The sequence below is a fragment of the Corvus cornix genome, chromosome 1A (assembly GCF_000738735.6).
Source record: "Corvus cornix cornix isolate S_Up_H32 chromosome 1A, ASM73873v5, whole genome shotgun sequence".
In the NCBI taxonomy this organism is placed as follows: domain Eukaryota; kingdom Metazoa; phylum Chordata; class Aves; order Passeriformes; family Corvidae; genus Corvus; species Corvus cornix.
The window spans coordinates 73,046,346-73,060,121 of record NC_047057.1 but is presented as its reverse complement, the minus strand read 5'-3'; the positions used below and the strand labels follow the sequence as shown (position 1 = coordinate 73,060,121).

The following is a 13,776-nucleotide window of genomic DNA, read 5'->3' as shown; positions in this document are numbered from 1 at the left end:
TTAATTTCATTCATCCTTTTTGCTTTCTTGCTGTCAAGGCCACAAGGACATTTTGATAAACAGCCCTGAATTCCATGGGTTCAATGCCTTGTGTCCAGCATTGGCTGGCTTGCAGACAGTTTCCAAAGTAAGCTTTCTTCTGTTTTTTTGTGTGTAATAGTTATTAATTTAACATGAAAAGTAGTGAGCCTTCTTACCTTCCAAAACTAGCCAAGCCAAAAATCTACAAAATAGCCATAAGAGCTAGAGGCTTCATGCTTTTTATTTAAAGTAACGTAGCAGCTGTAGGTTTTGTAACTGTGATGTGCACTAGGAGGGAACAGGAATTCATTTTTTCTCTTGGTTAGCACACCTCTGAGTTGTTGTGAATCATGTCAATTCTCTCATTGTACCCACTATTTGGATTCCTGGCAGGGTTTTACTGGAATGTAAGCTTTTCTTTTTTTGGAATTCCATCTTTCCTACCTGCCTTCCCCTCTGTTGTATCTACTCTGCAGTCTCTGTCCTACTGTGTAATCTAGTCTTACTTGCCATTAACTATTCGGGTGTAAATTATGTAAATGGGAACAATTGCTACCTCTGTTAATGAAGTCTAATGTGTCTGCTACAGTCCTTTATCAGATTAAGATGCTTCTTGTAAAGGCTGACTTTGCTTTTATTACGAAACTGACATTCAAAGCTTTCCTTGTGCAGACAGGAATCAGGGTGACAAGGAAGTTCTGTCTTCTGGAAGCTGGATCCGTGGCTTCCAGTCTGCTGCTAGGGTGGCTCTAGAGGTGTCCCTGGGCTGTAAGAGGTACTTGCCTGGTGTGTGATCCCACTGCCCCATTCCTGACTATCAGGCAGTGATGCTATTAAGGAATTGTCTCCATAGCTGTAGCAGTTTGTCAGCTGGTGTCAGTCCTGAACAGAAATTGCAGCAAAGAATTTCACAGGACCTGCTGGAGGCTGCAAAAGTTACTCTGAAATTCTTTTTGTTTTAATAAATGTAGGCTGGGTTTTCCCTGTATTTCTGCAGCATGTTTGTGTATTTGGTTGCTTGCTTACCTAGAAGTAATTAGTGTGCTATTAATATTTGTCCTGGAGTAGGGGGAGACATGAAAGGCATTATTAATTTATATGACAGAGATATCTTCCAGAGGGTAACAAAACTTCTTTTTAATGAATCTTCTGTTTTCTGTCAGCTGTAGCCAGGAACACCTGCCCTCTGAGCTGTTGGTTCACATAAAATGATAGATGTAGGGTCTGAGTGTGACAGCACTGCTAAAGACATCTCATTTTATGGGATTCTTTGTACTGAAGTTTGATGTTAATGTGATCCCTCCAGAATTTCTTACATTTCTTCTATGCCCTGATACAACTTTTATTGGAAACCACCAGATCTTTTGACAAGACTCGTGTCTCTGTTCCTGCCCTCTCTCATGTCATGATTGCCTCTCAAGTAAATCTCCATGAACCTGGGCAGGTGGCTTTTACTGTTCTTTTAGCACGCCAGGTCCTGATCCTGGCATGTTTGAAGAAAGCTGGGTTCTCCATTGCTATTCACTGCCTAGGACTAGGTTGTTGTAATGAAACAGGTGGATTTTAGTTGCTACAGCTTGCACTGCAGTACATTTAAATGTCTGCTGCCAGGTTATAAACATTTTCCACGGTTAATGGTGTCTGTCTCTGAATGTTTTTGGACAGTCACCTGTGAGCTGAGAAGATGTTTTTCTTAGCTGGCACTTCAAGCAGGATGTGCTGTTAGCTATTTTAAAATTTTTATACAGAAAACGTGTTCATAACTGTCCTTTTCCAAACCTTTTTCTGCAATATTGTATAATTCTTGCCTATTCTTTTCCTGATAGTCATTCTTTCATGTTTTTCCGTAAGCACTAGATAGTATTTTCAACTTACACTAAAGCAGGTCAGGTCTTTGTGCCTGCAAAGGTGCAATGCCAATTTAAATATATATAAATGTATATGTGAAGTTTTTACTTGGGCTGATGTGAATTTCTTTTATTTTTTAATTTGGCTTGCATATAGGATGCTTTTTGAAGTTTTTGTTCTCTTAATGAACAGTGAACAAGAGAATTTTGTTTCATAATTGTAAAGTTACACAGCTATCTTGAAGAAAACTGGTTTAGCACTGGCTTCAGCTGTTTTGTTCTTTTAAGCTTTTTTATGTTGAAAGTCTCTTTTTTTTTTTTTGTAATCTTGGGTTTAGGGTTCCTGTATTGGCAGAAAAAACAAAGGCTTTTGAAATCTACAGGAGAATTTGCAAAGGGAAGATGGTTAGTACATTCCCAGTTCGACAGTGTTCCTTGTGGTTACCACCATCTTATAAGGTTCAGGGATGATTTATTTGTGACTAAATTTAGAGTCTCAGTAGAAGAGGAAAATAGTAACAGTGCTGCATGTTGGCCTCAGGGAAGATAAGAGACCATACTTGTGAGATTCCCAGCACAATGCTAGTGTGGGTCAGAATACTGAAAAACTAACTTTTCTGGTTATCACATTATCTGAAAGAAATCTTCCATATACTTTTGCTTGGACTCTGGGAGGGAAACTGGAATTCTTTCTTCTTCCTGATTAATTGTTATTGCAAAAAAGAAAAGATTTTTTTTGTCACTTCCCCCACTTTGCTGTTTTCATGAAGAAAGATGTTTTTCCTAGTGTGAATTGTATTAGTATCTGCTTCTACAACAAAGTGATATGGTCAGTGATAAATGCTATTAGAAAAAAATAGGGGAAAAATAAAAGAGTTAAGATTTATCTTGTATCTTTTTGTCTTGAACTGTGGCAGATCTGTGTCAGTGGAAATACTGAAACTGCCTGTGTGGAAGGGTGTATTTAGTTAATAGTTGGAATATTCACAATTTTAAAGTCTAACAATGGTGTAGTGAAAGTTGTCATTTCAAGAAGAATGCTGGGGGTTATGTTTGCTTGTTTCCGAAGGCAGCTGCTCTGAATCTACTGCTTTTGTGTGATAGGTGAGTGCAGTGTAATGCATGGCAGCAGTAGTAGAGTTCTTCTCCCCGAGTTTCAGCTGTGCCAGCTCTGGGAATCCTTCCCATAACCCTGATCAACAGCTAATTCTAGCACTTGGCTTGAATTGCTTGATTTTTCTGGAGTAGCCTGTGAAACCAAGCTTGGAGCTGAGTTAGCACAGGACTGGTGTTTCCAGTTGAGGTGGCTGAGAGCTCCCCTGCCTGCCCAGTGTAGGTGAAGATGGTTCCTGCACAGCACCTGCTGTGCTACCAGCTCCTCTCTGCTGCCTGGGAAGCTGCTTTCTTTCGAGGATATCAGCCACTTCCATTCATTGGAATGTATTCATGGTTTAACAGAATGTTTGCTAGTGCAAGGAGAAGGCAGTTCTGTGATTTTCCATGTTGAGGGTGAGGAACTCATTAGAAATTATCTAAAAACTTTTGAGCTCCTCTGATGTGTTGTTAAGGACTTTCCCAGGTGATGCTTCTGTGTGCAACAGCGATGTACTTCTAGCAGCTTGGAAACTCAGTGGTTTGGGGGTGAAGTCCTTTAACTGAAATGCAAGTCTGGTCTTTCGGTTCAAGTTAAGCTCATCCAAAGCTGTTAATGAGTGTTTGCCCTGATTTACTGTGGTGAGTTTTTAGCAAATTAATTAAGTGCTGTTATTTGGATTATTTTTCAAGAGAATCCTAATGAATGCAAGCTCTCGGTGGAATGTACTTTATGTAGCATCTAAGAAATCATATCTGACTTGTTTTGAGTGCTCAAGTGGTGTCACAGCAGCATTTTTAGCATTTTGACATCTCAAACAGTGAGGCTAGTCTGAAATAGCCTTTCTGTTTGGAAGAAGTGTTTTTCTTCCAGATCCTGGGGCACAGTGTCTTGCTTATTGAAGCAACTTCAGTGGAACACTGTAGACTTTGTTACACAGTTTATATTTCTGTACTGTTTTGCATAAGGATATGTAGCTGAAATAGAAGAAATGTAACTTGTATTAAAAAATTACATCTGTAGGTGTTGCTTTGGTAGATAGTTTCAGTTAATGCTGCTGGCTGTTTTTCCTTGGCCTGTTCTCCTTTACATATGTGCTTTAAAATATTCTGTAGCAATATTGTTGCTAGCTTTTCTTGTCCCTAAAAAAAAGTGAGCACTTGAACATCTTGAGAACTGCTCACAAAGCAGTATCAATTTCCATAAACTTTGTAAATTTCCTCATGCCACTGTATCTTCTATGAAATTGTGTGAAAATGACAAAATGCTGGCTTACCCTGATTTTGTTTTCCCTTTAAAATTTAAGGTTAACATTTCAAAACTATTTCTTGTTGTATCTTTTCCTATACTAACTTTTCATTCCAAAAGGAAAAATGCTTTATCTTCATTTTTACTTCTTTCTTTCTATCCTTTTCCAGTATTTTTTGCAATATTTTTTTTGGTTTCTTTCCCTCTACCCACTTGCAGTATTTCTACAATTTTTTTTGTAAATGCATCCCTCTTTTAAACTTAATCTTTAAGCTGTTTGCCCAATTATTATGTCACAAACATGCTGGTTTGGAGACATTTATTCCTAATACCTGGCAAAGCTGACTTCTGAGCAGAAGAGGCAGGTAGATGAAAGCTGGTGTGAAAGGCAAGATGTTGGGATACATAAGATGCTGCTACTCTTTGGACACTGGCTGGTATTCGTTCATCTGTTGGGATCAGGAATGTTTCAGTGTTCTAGTTTTGATTTTATTTGAGCCCAACAGTAACATGAAATAGTTTACACTGGAAAAAAATAGTGAAGAAAAGAAAGTGAGGACTGTATAGTGGGGTAGGTTTTACAGTGCAGTAGTTTAGTTACATTTCTTGCTTCTCTGCTAGATCTTGACTATTAACTGTGATCCCAGCCCAGAGTCCCCATGCTAAAGAGCTTCCTGCCAGCACTTGTACAACAGCATCATATTGCTCTGCAAAAATAAGGAATTTTATTGCATATGCCACTAGAGCCCTTATTTAAAGAAAAAGTAGAGGGGAGAAGGAACAGCAACAGGATGATGTCATACTGTTCTGTGTTTTAAGAGGCCCCTGCTGTTGAAATATCATTTAATTTAATTAATCTCAGCTGGTTAATGAGAAGTATATTTCAATTGAAATATTTTCTTAACCTGAACAAAGATTTAAGTTAGATTTAGTTTGAGAGAAAGTAAGAGTCTAGAACCAGTTTCCAGTGGAACTGTGATTCTCTTCTTCCTCTTAACCTCATTGGTCTCATTGCTGGGTCATTGCTCCTCTTTCGGATTTGCATCTATGCTTGCTTAAGTTGTGTGGTCAGTAACGATTTAATGATTATTCTTACTTTTGGTTCTCACTTCTGCATTTGAAATAGAGCTGACAGGAGTGCTAAGGAACCTGCTGGTTGAGATCGTGGTCAGAGTCATTTCAGTCCATCCTGCCTTCCCATTTGCGGGGTGATTTCACAGCACAGGGGTTTAGAAACCATGTCCTGTGGAAGCTGGCAGTGCTTGAAGGAAAGATATCCTACTGAGTGGTTTTTAAATTTTGATTCTCTCTTACTCAGAAAGGTAACAGGTGAAACATTAGGGCCAGTTAGAAACAGGAGAAAAGATTAGATGACATCTGAAGGGTTTTGTCATGGCCAGCAAAATGATGTCTTGAAGATTCATGGATTCTCTTTTCCTTCCCTCTTTACTGTGATAATATAACAATAGAAAAGCAAGAATAGAAGTTTCTTTTTGAGTTTAAATATAAGGGTTTAAATAAAATATTGCTTTTTGTTGTTAGGAAGAATTGAAAAGTACTGGAGAAGTATAAAGATAGTAGAATATATTCTAATGTGGGACAAATATTTGGTGATAAACTAGGTATTTAATGTGTTATTTTTATTGATACAGATTTTAATATGTTACTCTTATTGTTACAGATATGGTCCTGAGCATCGTGAGCACGTGACTTCAGAGATGGACAATCGGATCTGTTACAAGTAGTGATTGGCCTTAAGTTTCCTTATAACCATTGAAGAGCTTAACAGGAATTCTCTCATTCCTGATTTTTGCCTATCTGATTGCCTCACACCACCAGCTTAATCATGTATGGAAGTGCTCGTTCCGTGGGCAAGGTGGAGCCCAGCACCCAGAGCCCAGGGCGTTCCCCGAGGCTGCCGCGGTCGCCTCGCTTGGGCCATCGGCGAACCAACAGCACAGGAGGCAGCTCTGGGAGTAGTACTGGGGGTGGCAGTGGGAAAACCCTTTCTATGGAAAACATTCAGTCCTTAAATGCTGCCTATGCTACGTCTGGCCCTATGTACCTCAGTGACCATGAGAACGTGGGTGCAGACACCCCGAAGAGCACCATGACTCTGGGCCGGTCGGGGGGGCGGCTGCCTTACGGCGTGAGGATGACTGCGATGGGCAGCAGCCCTAACATTGCCAGTAGTGGAGTTGCCAGTGATACAATTGCATTTGGAGAGCACCATCTCCCCCCAGTGAGCATGGCATCCACTGTGCCTCACTCGCTGCGCCAGGCCAGGGATAACACCATCATGGATCTGCAGACACAGCTCAAGGAGGTGCTGAGGGAGAACGATCTGCTTCGCAAGGATGTGGAGGTGAAAGAAAGCAAGCTGAGTTCTTCCATGAACAGCATCAAGACCTTCTGGAGTCCTGAGCTAAAAAAGGAAAGAGCTCTGAGGAAGGATGAAGCTTCAAAAATCACCATTTGGAAGGAACAATATAGAGTTTTGCAAGAAGAAAACCAGGTTTGTCATCTAATGTCACTCCTGTGTTAGTGTGGTAGCATGATTAAATGTCTTTAATAAACTTGCATGTCACACTTAAGCAGCTAAATTAGATTGGTGCTTTTCTTGGGTAACTGATGTGGGTAAGACGTGTTTTTAACTTGCAAGCCTGTTTTTAAATGTTTCTTGTCAGACCTGTAAACCACCTCGAGTGCTCATTTTTCTTTGGGTGTCATGTGAGTTTTTTTCCCCTAGGACTGATGGTAACCACTCTGTTTCCTTTTGCAAGTATTTATTCTGTTCATAATTAATATTTCTGTGCTGTTTACCTCTTGAAACGTTCTCTGAGATGCAGAATGTACTAACTGCTGACCCCCAGTATAACTGAACTGTTGCTGAATGTTGACAGATTGCCATTAAAAAGAAAAAGTTATGGTGGTCTTACTTTAGAGTTAAAACCTCCAGACCTGCAGTTTTCACCAACAGATATAAATTGTGTTCTTGGCTACATTTAAATAACACTGTTTAATACATGCTTGTTATTCTTTTGTCATAAATTCTGTATATCTTGTTATGCAGCTATCCTAAAGCACCCTACAGGTTTTTTTGTAGTGGTCTGGCCAGCTACAGAATAGGCAGAAGAACAGAGATTCTCAGGTGTCTAGGTCTTTGGTGTTGTGCATCTTAAAAGCATCTCCAAATTAAAATAAAAATGAGAGGTTGATTAAAATTGAGGTCTCTTTGTAGTCAGTTCTACTGATTAAAAGCTTTCTTAATGTTCTCCCACCTAGACCTTCTGGCTGCCTTAGTCCTGAAGTAAATATTTGTCTTTGAATGAGTGTCCTCCTGTTTAGTTATTTCTGGCCAAATATGAGTTCAGCATCTCTCTGGACTGTCAGGTAAAAAACCACACTATTCTTATGGAATACAGACCCAGTGTCCAACTCTAGAAGTTCCCTGAAATGTAAGTGAGCTTTCATCATGACAAAATTACTTTTCCTATTGAGCTTTTTAAGTATCCAAGCAAATTTAATAAAAATTTCCATAATTCAAATTTGACCATGTTCCTGCAGCTTTTAAGGTATAGTTGCTATTTTAGGCAATGCTTTTTCTAAGATTGCTTTTGAAGGTGAAGGAGAGAGGGAAATGCTGGAGGAAAAGGGTGGTGCTTGACATGTTCTACTCTACTTCCAGGTAGTCTGTCTTCAGTAGTGAATTACTTTTGGTTAGTGATTAGTCTAGTACACTGAACCTGTCTGCAAGTTTCTTTTCACTTTTTAAAGAGCTTGAGTTGAAGGAAGTAAGTTGTTTTCCCTGAGATAGTATGAAATCGTTTACTGAACTTGTCATGTAGCTTTATAGCTGTATTCTTACCAAATGGTAATCACAACATGGCATTTGTTAGGGTGTGTGACACTTCGTCTGCATTTACTTATGTCATCTTGGAGTGCAGAAAACCTGAAGTTAAATATTGCAAAGGTAGGATTTCTTTAGAAGCAGTAATGTAATGAAAATTTTAGTTATAATGGTACAGTACCAGGATAACAAATACCTGGAATACCAATCACTCAACTTTCTGGCGTTCTTTGTATTTCAGTTGCAGGTAAGTCTTCTAATTCTCAAACTCTTTTCATTTTTAGCCCTGTTTTCATATCAAAGAGAATGTCTTGGAATACTGTAACATTTTTTCTGAAATCAGTTTTGACATTTGAGGATGCTTTGGAAATCTTGCAAGAAAAATGCAATGAATATGTGGTTTAGAGTGGATTATGCAATTACTAAATATGAATACATTAGAGAACAGTGATTTCTCTATCTTAGATTTTTTTTTCCTTGTCTTTCCTTTATCCCCTAATTAAACATTTACAGATATTTCTAGGCTGCTGTTCTCTAGGCAATCACTGTAATTACTACCCCACTGGTAGAATTGTGTAACTTCGGTCCAAAAGTAAGAAGGGTGCAATTTAAAAGTAAAGGGGTATTATTGCATTGAGCTGTGAAAACTAAGAATGCTAATTAATAGATTATAGTTAGCTAACAGTGTGTTCTAATTAAATTCTGAATTCGTTGTGTCTTCTATAGCCTTTTGGAGTTGGTTACTTCAGCCCTTTATGTGGAAGATCAGTTTAATAGGATTTTCTGTAATTAAACAGACTTCTCTGTTTAGACTCTGAACAAGGAATTTCCCAGATCTGTTGGGGGACCAGAAAAATATCTTCATTACCCCTTCAGCCTCCCTCTTAAGTGAGTTCCAGTAGAATTGCAGGAACTGGAGTTTTAGCCTTTAATATGAGCATTTCAGCAGATCACTTTTAATAAAGACTTCTTGCACGTGCAGTACTTGTTCTTTATATAGAGTTTATCTCAGACCAGTCTTAGTGTTAAAAATTGAATCAACTCATGGAGCCAAGATGCTCGCTGACTCATGCCATTATCTGATAGTCATCTCCATCTCTTTCCTGTGGGCTCTTCATTCTTCTGCACACCCTTGATTGTCCCTGATTGTATTGCTGTTCTTGTCACCTCAGCTTGAGTGATTGAATTGCCCCTTGGGTTTGGAAGTTGTTAAAAGTACCTGAAAGTGTGAGCCCTGGTTGATTGCCACCTCAGCCTTCTGTGAGTAAATGCTCCGGTGTCTGTGAGTTTTCTGTCCCGTTTCTTGGGCACGTGTACAAATAAATGTATTGCTTATTGATTTCCAGGAAATTTTCTGGATTCAATAAAGCTCAGAGAATGAGTGGGGAGATTAAAGAGCATGCTACCTGTCCTGAGGCAGTCGCATCCTTTTGGTTGTCCTCTGAGGGCAATAGGTAGCAGGGATATCTTGGATATAATCCCGAGAATGCCATGCACATGCTCCTGTGTGGCTCTCCCGTGGGTGGGGAGTGCTGTGGTCTTGTCCCCAGCTGTGGTGCAGCACAGCTGTATTCTTCAGCTACTCTGAGCAAACACCGCAGCTGGGGAGTGGAGCATATGCTGAGCTTTATTTTTATCCTTTGTTCCTGATCCTGAAGAGACAGAAAATCCTTTCTTTTCATAAATGGGGAATGTCATTGACATGTCACTTTGAAGAGCTCCAAACTAAACATGGAAAGTATTCCTGTAGTTAACATAGATTCTTGGAAAAACACAACAGTTTTCAGTGCAGTGTGGATGAGTTAGCCAATCATTCTTTGCAAGAAGCCAAGAGGAGAGTGCAAATGATTGCTCAGTTATGCAAACCCATGCATATTCAAGGAGGAATTGATGAAACCAGTAAACAGGAGCTTGGTTTTGGCATGGTATCACTCTCCTCAGCATGCTTTAGTGGGAGCTGTATTTTTCTGAGTTGAAAAATAATTTTTTTTAGTGTGTGGTTCAAAGTTTCCCTGGAAACCTCTTCATCAGAAGCCAGAAGAGGAAAGGAAAGACAGTGAGTATGTTTTGCACTATGACAGAAATAATTTGCCTAAAAAGTGGGCAGTGGTGGGGTGATGTGAAACTCAAGGACAAAGGAATTCCTCTCAGTTGAAACTTGCTTGTGACAAGGTGATTGTGCCTTAAAATAAGGCAATGCAAATGTGATGTCTAATGCCCTGCATTGAAATTTCCCACATTCGACTGATCTACTTTTAAGATCAGATTTATGTTTCAGCTAAAATAGTGTGGTACTGCTGAAAACATCTTTTTACTTTGATGCATTTCTGTGGTCTTTTTGTGGTTGGAGACCTTGGATGTCTGAGTCAGAGAATTTTAACCAAGAAAATATTTCTGAAAGGAATTTCACCTTGCTTGGGGTAAGCACTTGAAGAACATTGTACTTTATTGTGATGGAAGTATTCCAGCATTTCACCAGTGTTCTTCTCCAGAATCAGAAGTACTTTGCATTTCTTAGTAGCGTGTAATAAGCATCTCCCTTTTAAAAAGTTGTTCATGTGTTAACCTCTTAAATGCATTGGGTGCTGCAGTTATAAGACTGGCTGAGCTTCTAATGAGTACATTCTTTCTCTGAAAATTGGATTAGTTCTCACTTCTCCATTGGTTTAATGTTTTTTTTTCAATTATGTATTAAAAAAAATTTTGGTATGTCTTATTGGTGTGTCATTCTATTAGTAGCCCCATTCCTGGGTTGGTTGTTAGCTGATAGAAAACTAAGCTTTCTGCCATTATGGGGGTTTAATTGTGCAATATGTGGTTCCATAGGCATTGCTTAGAGGCATTCTCTGTATCCCAGAGCATTGCACTTAAATAATTCTTTCAATGGCAGATGCCTGTTGGCTCTCTGGAATGCTGCCAGCTTTAAGGTTCCTTCTGTCTTTCCCCAGTTGCAGCATGAAATTATAATTCAGCTCTCTTTTAGAATAACTCAAAACTACCTCGAGTGCTTGATATCTGAAGCATTTATCAAGTTGCAGCACTTTGTAGCAACCTCAAAAATTGTCATGTGATCACCTAGGAGAACACCCTGTCTTGTGTCTTTTTTCAGTTCCATAAGGAAATAAAACTAGACATTTTGTGGTTATCTGTATTCCCCAAGGCTCCTTTTGTCCCATGTTTCCTATCGAGTTAGGATCTAATACCTTGGGTTGCTTTGAGCTGTAGCATAGGCTGAACAGCTGGTCTCTACTTGATCCATTAAACATATAAGGGGAATAGTACCCACTTCAAAGCAGCTTGTAATAAAATGGGTGACGTCAGTGGTGCTGTTGAACTTAGTAGTTTAACTGTGCTTTTTTTGCTGTTAAGCTGGAGCAGGGATTACTTTAAATTCTGCAGAACTTAGAGCAGACTCTTTCTGCTAATTCTTTCTCTAATATGCATTGAGACTGTTCAGATACTAGTGATGCCTGAAGTGGCCCCCTAAACAACAGAGACTGGACAGGAATGAAGGAATAAAGGCAGGTATTTATTTGAAGGGCCTTCAGAGGTACCCTGGGGAGCCAGAGGCCGCTGCTGAGATGGACCCCAAGGTGGACCCCAAGTCATGAGTTCTTCACCCTTTTATAGGTTTGGTTCATTTGCATAGCAGGGTTAATTCTCCAGTTAAAGCTTCAGTTAATGATGCAATTTCCCCAAGCTTGCCCCCCTTTCAGAGGCTTTGGTTTACACATTTTGGGCCTCGGACAGTCTGGGTGTCCTCGGAGAGCAGGCCGGAGAGGCTTTGTTGTGTCTGCCCAGCACAGAGAGCAGAAGTGAACAGGCTCCAAGGAACTCCGGAGTTACACACCAGGCAGTGCAGGATTTGGAAAATATGAAAGTTAAAACCTAAGGCACCACTAGACTCCTAACTAGAGTTGCATGTGTTACTCCACCATTTAGTGTGTATATTTCTGAAAAGTCTTGTCTGTAATACTGCATTTCTCTAGAAGCCATTGTTCTCTAGAAGCCAAATGTCTTTCAGCATTTTATTTGTGGTGTTTGAGTTAGTAATTTTTTCCCTTAAGTGTTCTTGCTTCTGAAGTATGAACTAGGTAGCTTGAAACTGTGTAGGGCCTCCTCTTGGTCACCCAGTGAACAGTTAACAATGGTAGATGATGGCAATAGTGCAGAGGTGCTCCTACATTGTAGGTAATTTCTGCTGATGTTACAGCTTTCTAATGCCAAATCCAGCAGTCTCATGTGTCAGCCTTACTCTACCTGGTATTGATTTAAGTAGAAAGGAGAGGAGCACTTTAGGTGGAACTGCCAGGCCATGGAAAAAAGGTTGTAGTTGTGCTGGTCTTACGTCAATCTTTCATGTATGCCTCCAGGACCAAAAACTGAAATAGAACTCTTTTCAATTTGGTGATATTAGGAAGCCTCAAAGATTTGAAGATGGTCAGCAGAGTGGGCCACCATGACTAAACTGTTTGCTGAAAAAACCTATTCTTTCCAAATAAGTAGATTTCTAGGATACTGTTAACAGTCCATTTAATGCTTAAGATGTTAGTAAGACAGAGGAGCTTTTGTATTTAAGATAAATAATTGCATATATGTGTACTCTGAGATGAAGGCTGGAGACCAAAAGAGTTTAGAGGGGACATTTCTGTACTCTGAAAGTAGTGAGTGTGTTGGATAACCCATGAAGAGCAGTCATGCCAGCTATCTGAACCTAGTAATTGAAGAAAGAAACATTGTGAAATGACCCTTGAGGCTCAGCTGGCAGGAGGGGAACAAGGGAATAAACCTGGTAGTGCTCTAGATGTTCCAGTATACAAGTCCTTTGAATTAATTTTCTGTATACACTCTTGTTTAGTGGACACAGTGAAATAGCAGTGTTTTCTGTAACAGTGATTTGTGGTGATTTGAGATCCTTGACAGAAGTCAGATTACCACTGCTGCCAGCAAGTAGCATGGCTATTGAGGATTACACTTTTATTTCCTTGAATGGATAATGCTTTGCAGTTCTTCTCTATAAATTTTGACATAATCTGTTGAACACACAGAAAAAAATGGCTGCATCTGCTAAATGTAGTGCATCATAATTATATCTTCATTTTTTTGGTCTGAAGATAACAATCAGTAGACCTTGAAGAGAAAGTTTTTTCAGCAAAACTTGCTTTCATAACCCACAAGGTCTACATAATTATGTTTTTGCATAGTATTTTCAGATTGATACTGGTTCTGTTGGAAAGGTCAGAGTCACCATCTGTAGTGGAAAAAAATACAAGGACAAAGTGTATTTAGTTTCCTTCTGTGGTGATACCACTTGTTCTGTCTAAGTGATTTGCTTAGTGCTTGCAGGGGCAGTACCTTGGACTGTGAAGCAGAAGGGGGTGTTTGGTTATACTGGCAGCCTTGAGAAGCAGGTAGCAACCATCAGGTTTTGCAAAGTGCCATTGGAACTTAGAGGTCATAGTAAATCACAAAAAACCCCGTTGATTTTGCTTCCAAAGAATATGAAATAGCCTGTTTTCCTTTAATTATCCTGAGAGGATTTTTTTTTTTGTTTTTCCTATTAGTAACCCTGGATTAAACACTAAAAACTTCTGTACTGTTTGGGAGAAATGGAGGCATTCCAATATACTTGATGGTTTGCAATTGCTACGTCAGTATTGACATTTAAACTGTAAAGAAAAGAAAGGAAGGATCTTCTATCAATATCTAGATCAGTA

The 13,776-nt window shown here is 39.4% G+C and overlaps 1 protein-coding gene across 14 annotated transcripts in view; it reads left to right on the top strand.

Moving 5' to 3' along the window:
* ERC1 (ELKS/RAB6-interacting/CAST family member 1) overlaps window positions 1–13,776 on the top strand; it is a 282,238-nt gene that overhangs the window by 4,759 nt on the left and 263,703 nt on the right. For all 14 annotated transcript variants that reach the window (XM_039570271.1, XM_039570277.1, XM_039570270.1 and 11 more), the window contains exon 2: window positions 5,891–6,724. In XM_039570271.1, the coding sequence (XP_039426205.1) occupies window positions 6,056–6,724 (669 nt within the window). In that variant the 5' untranslated portion in view covers window positions 5,891–6,055. The remainder of the gene's footprint in view (window positions 1–5,890; window positions 6,725–13,776) is intronic.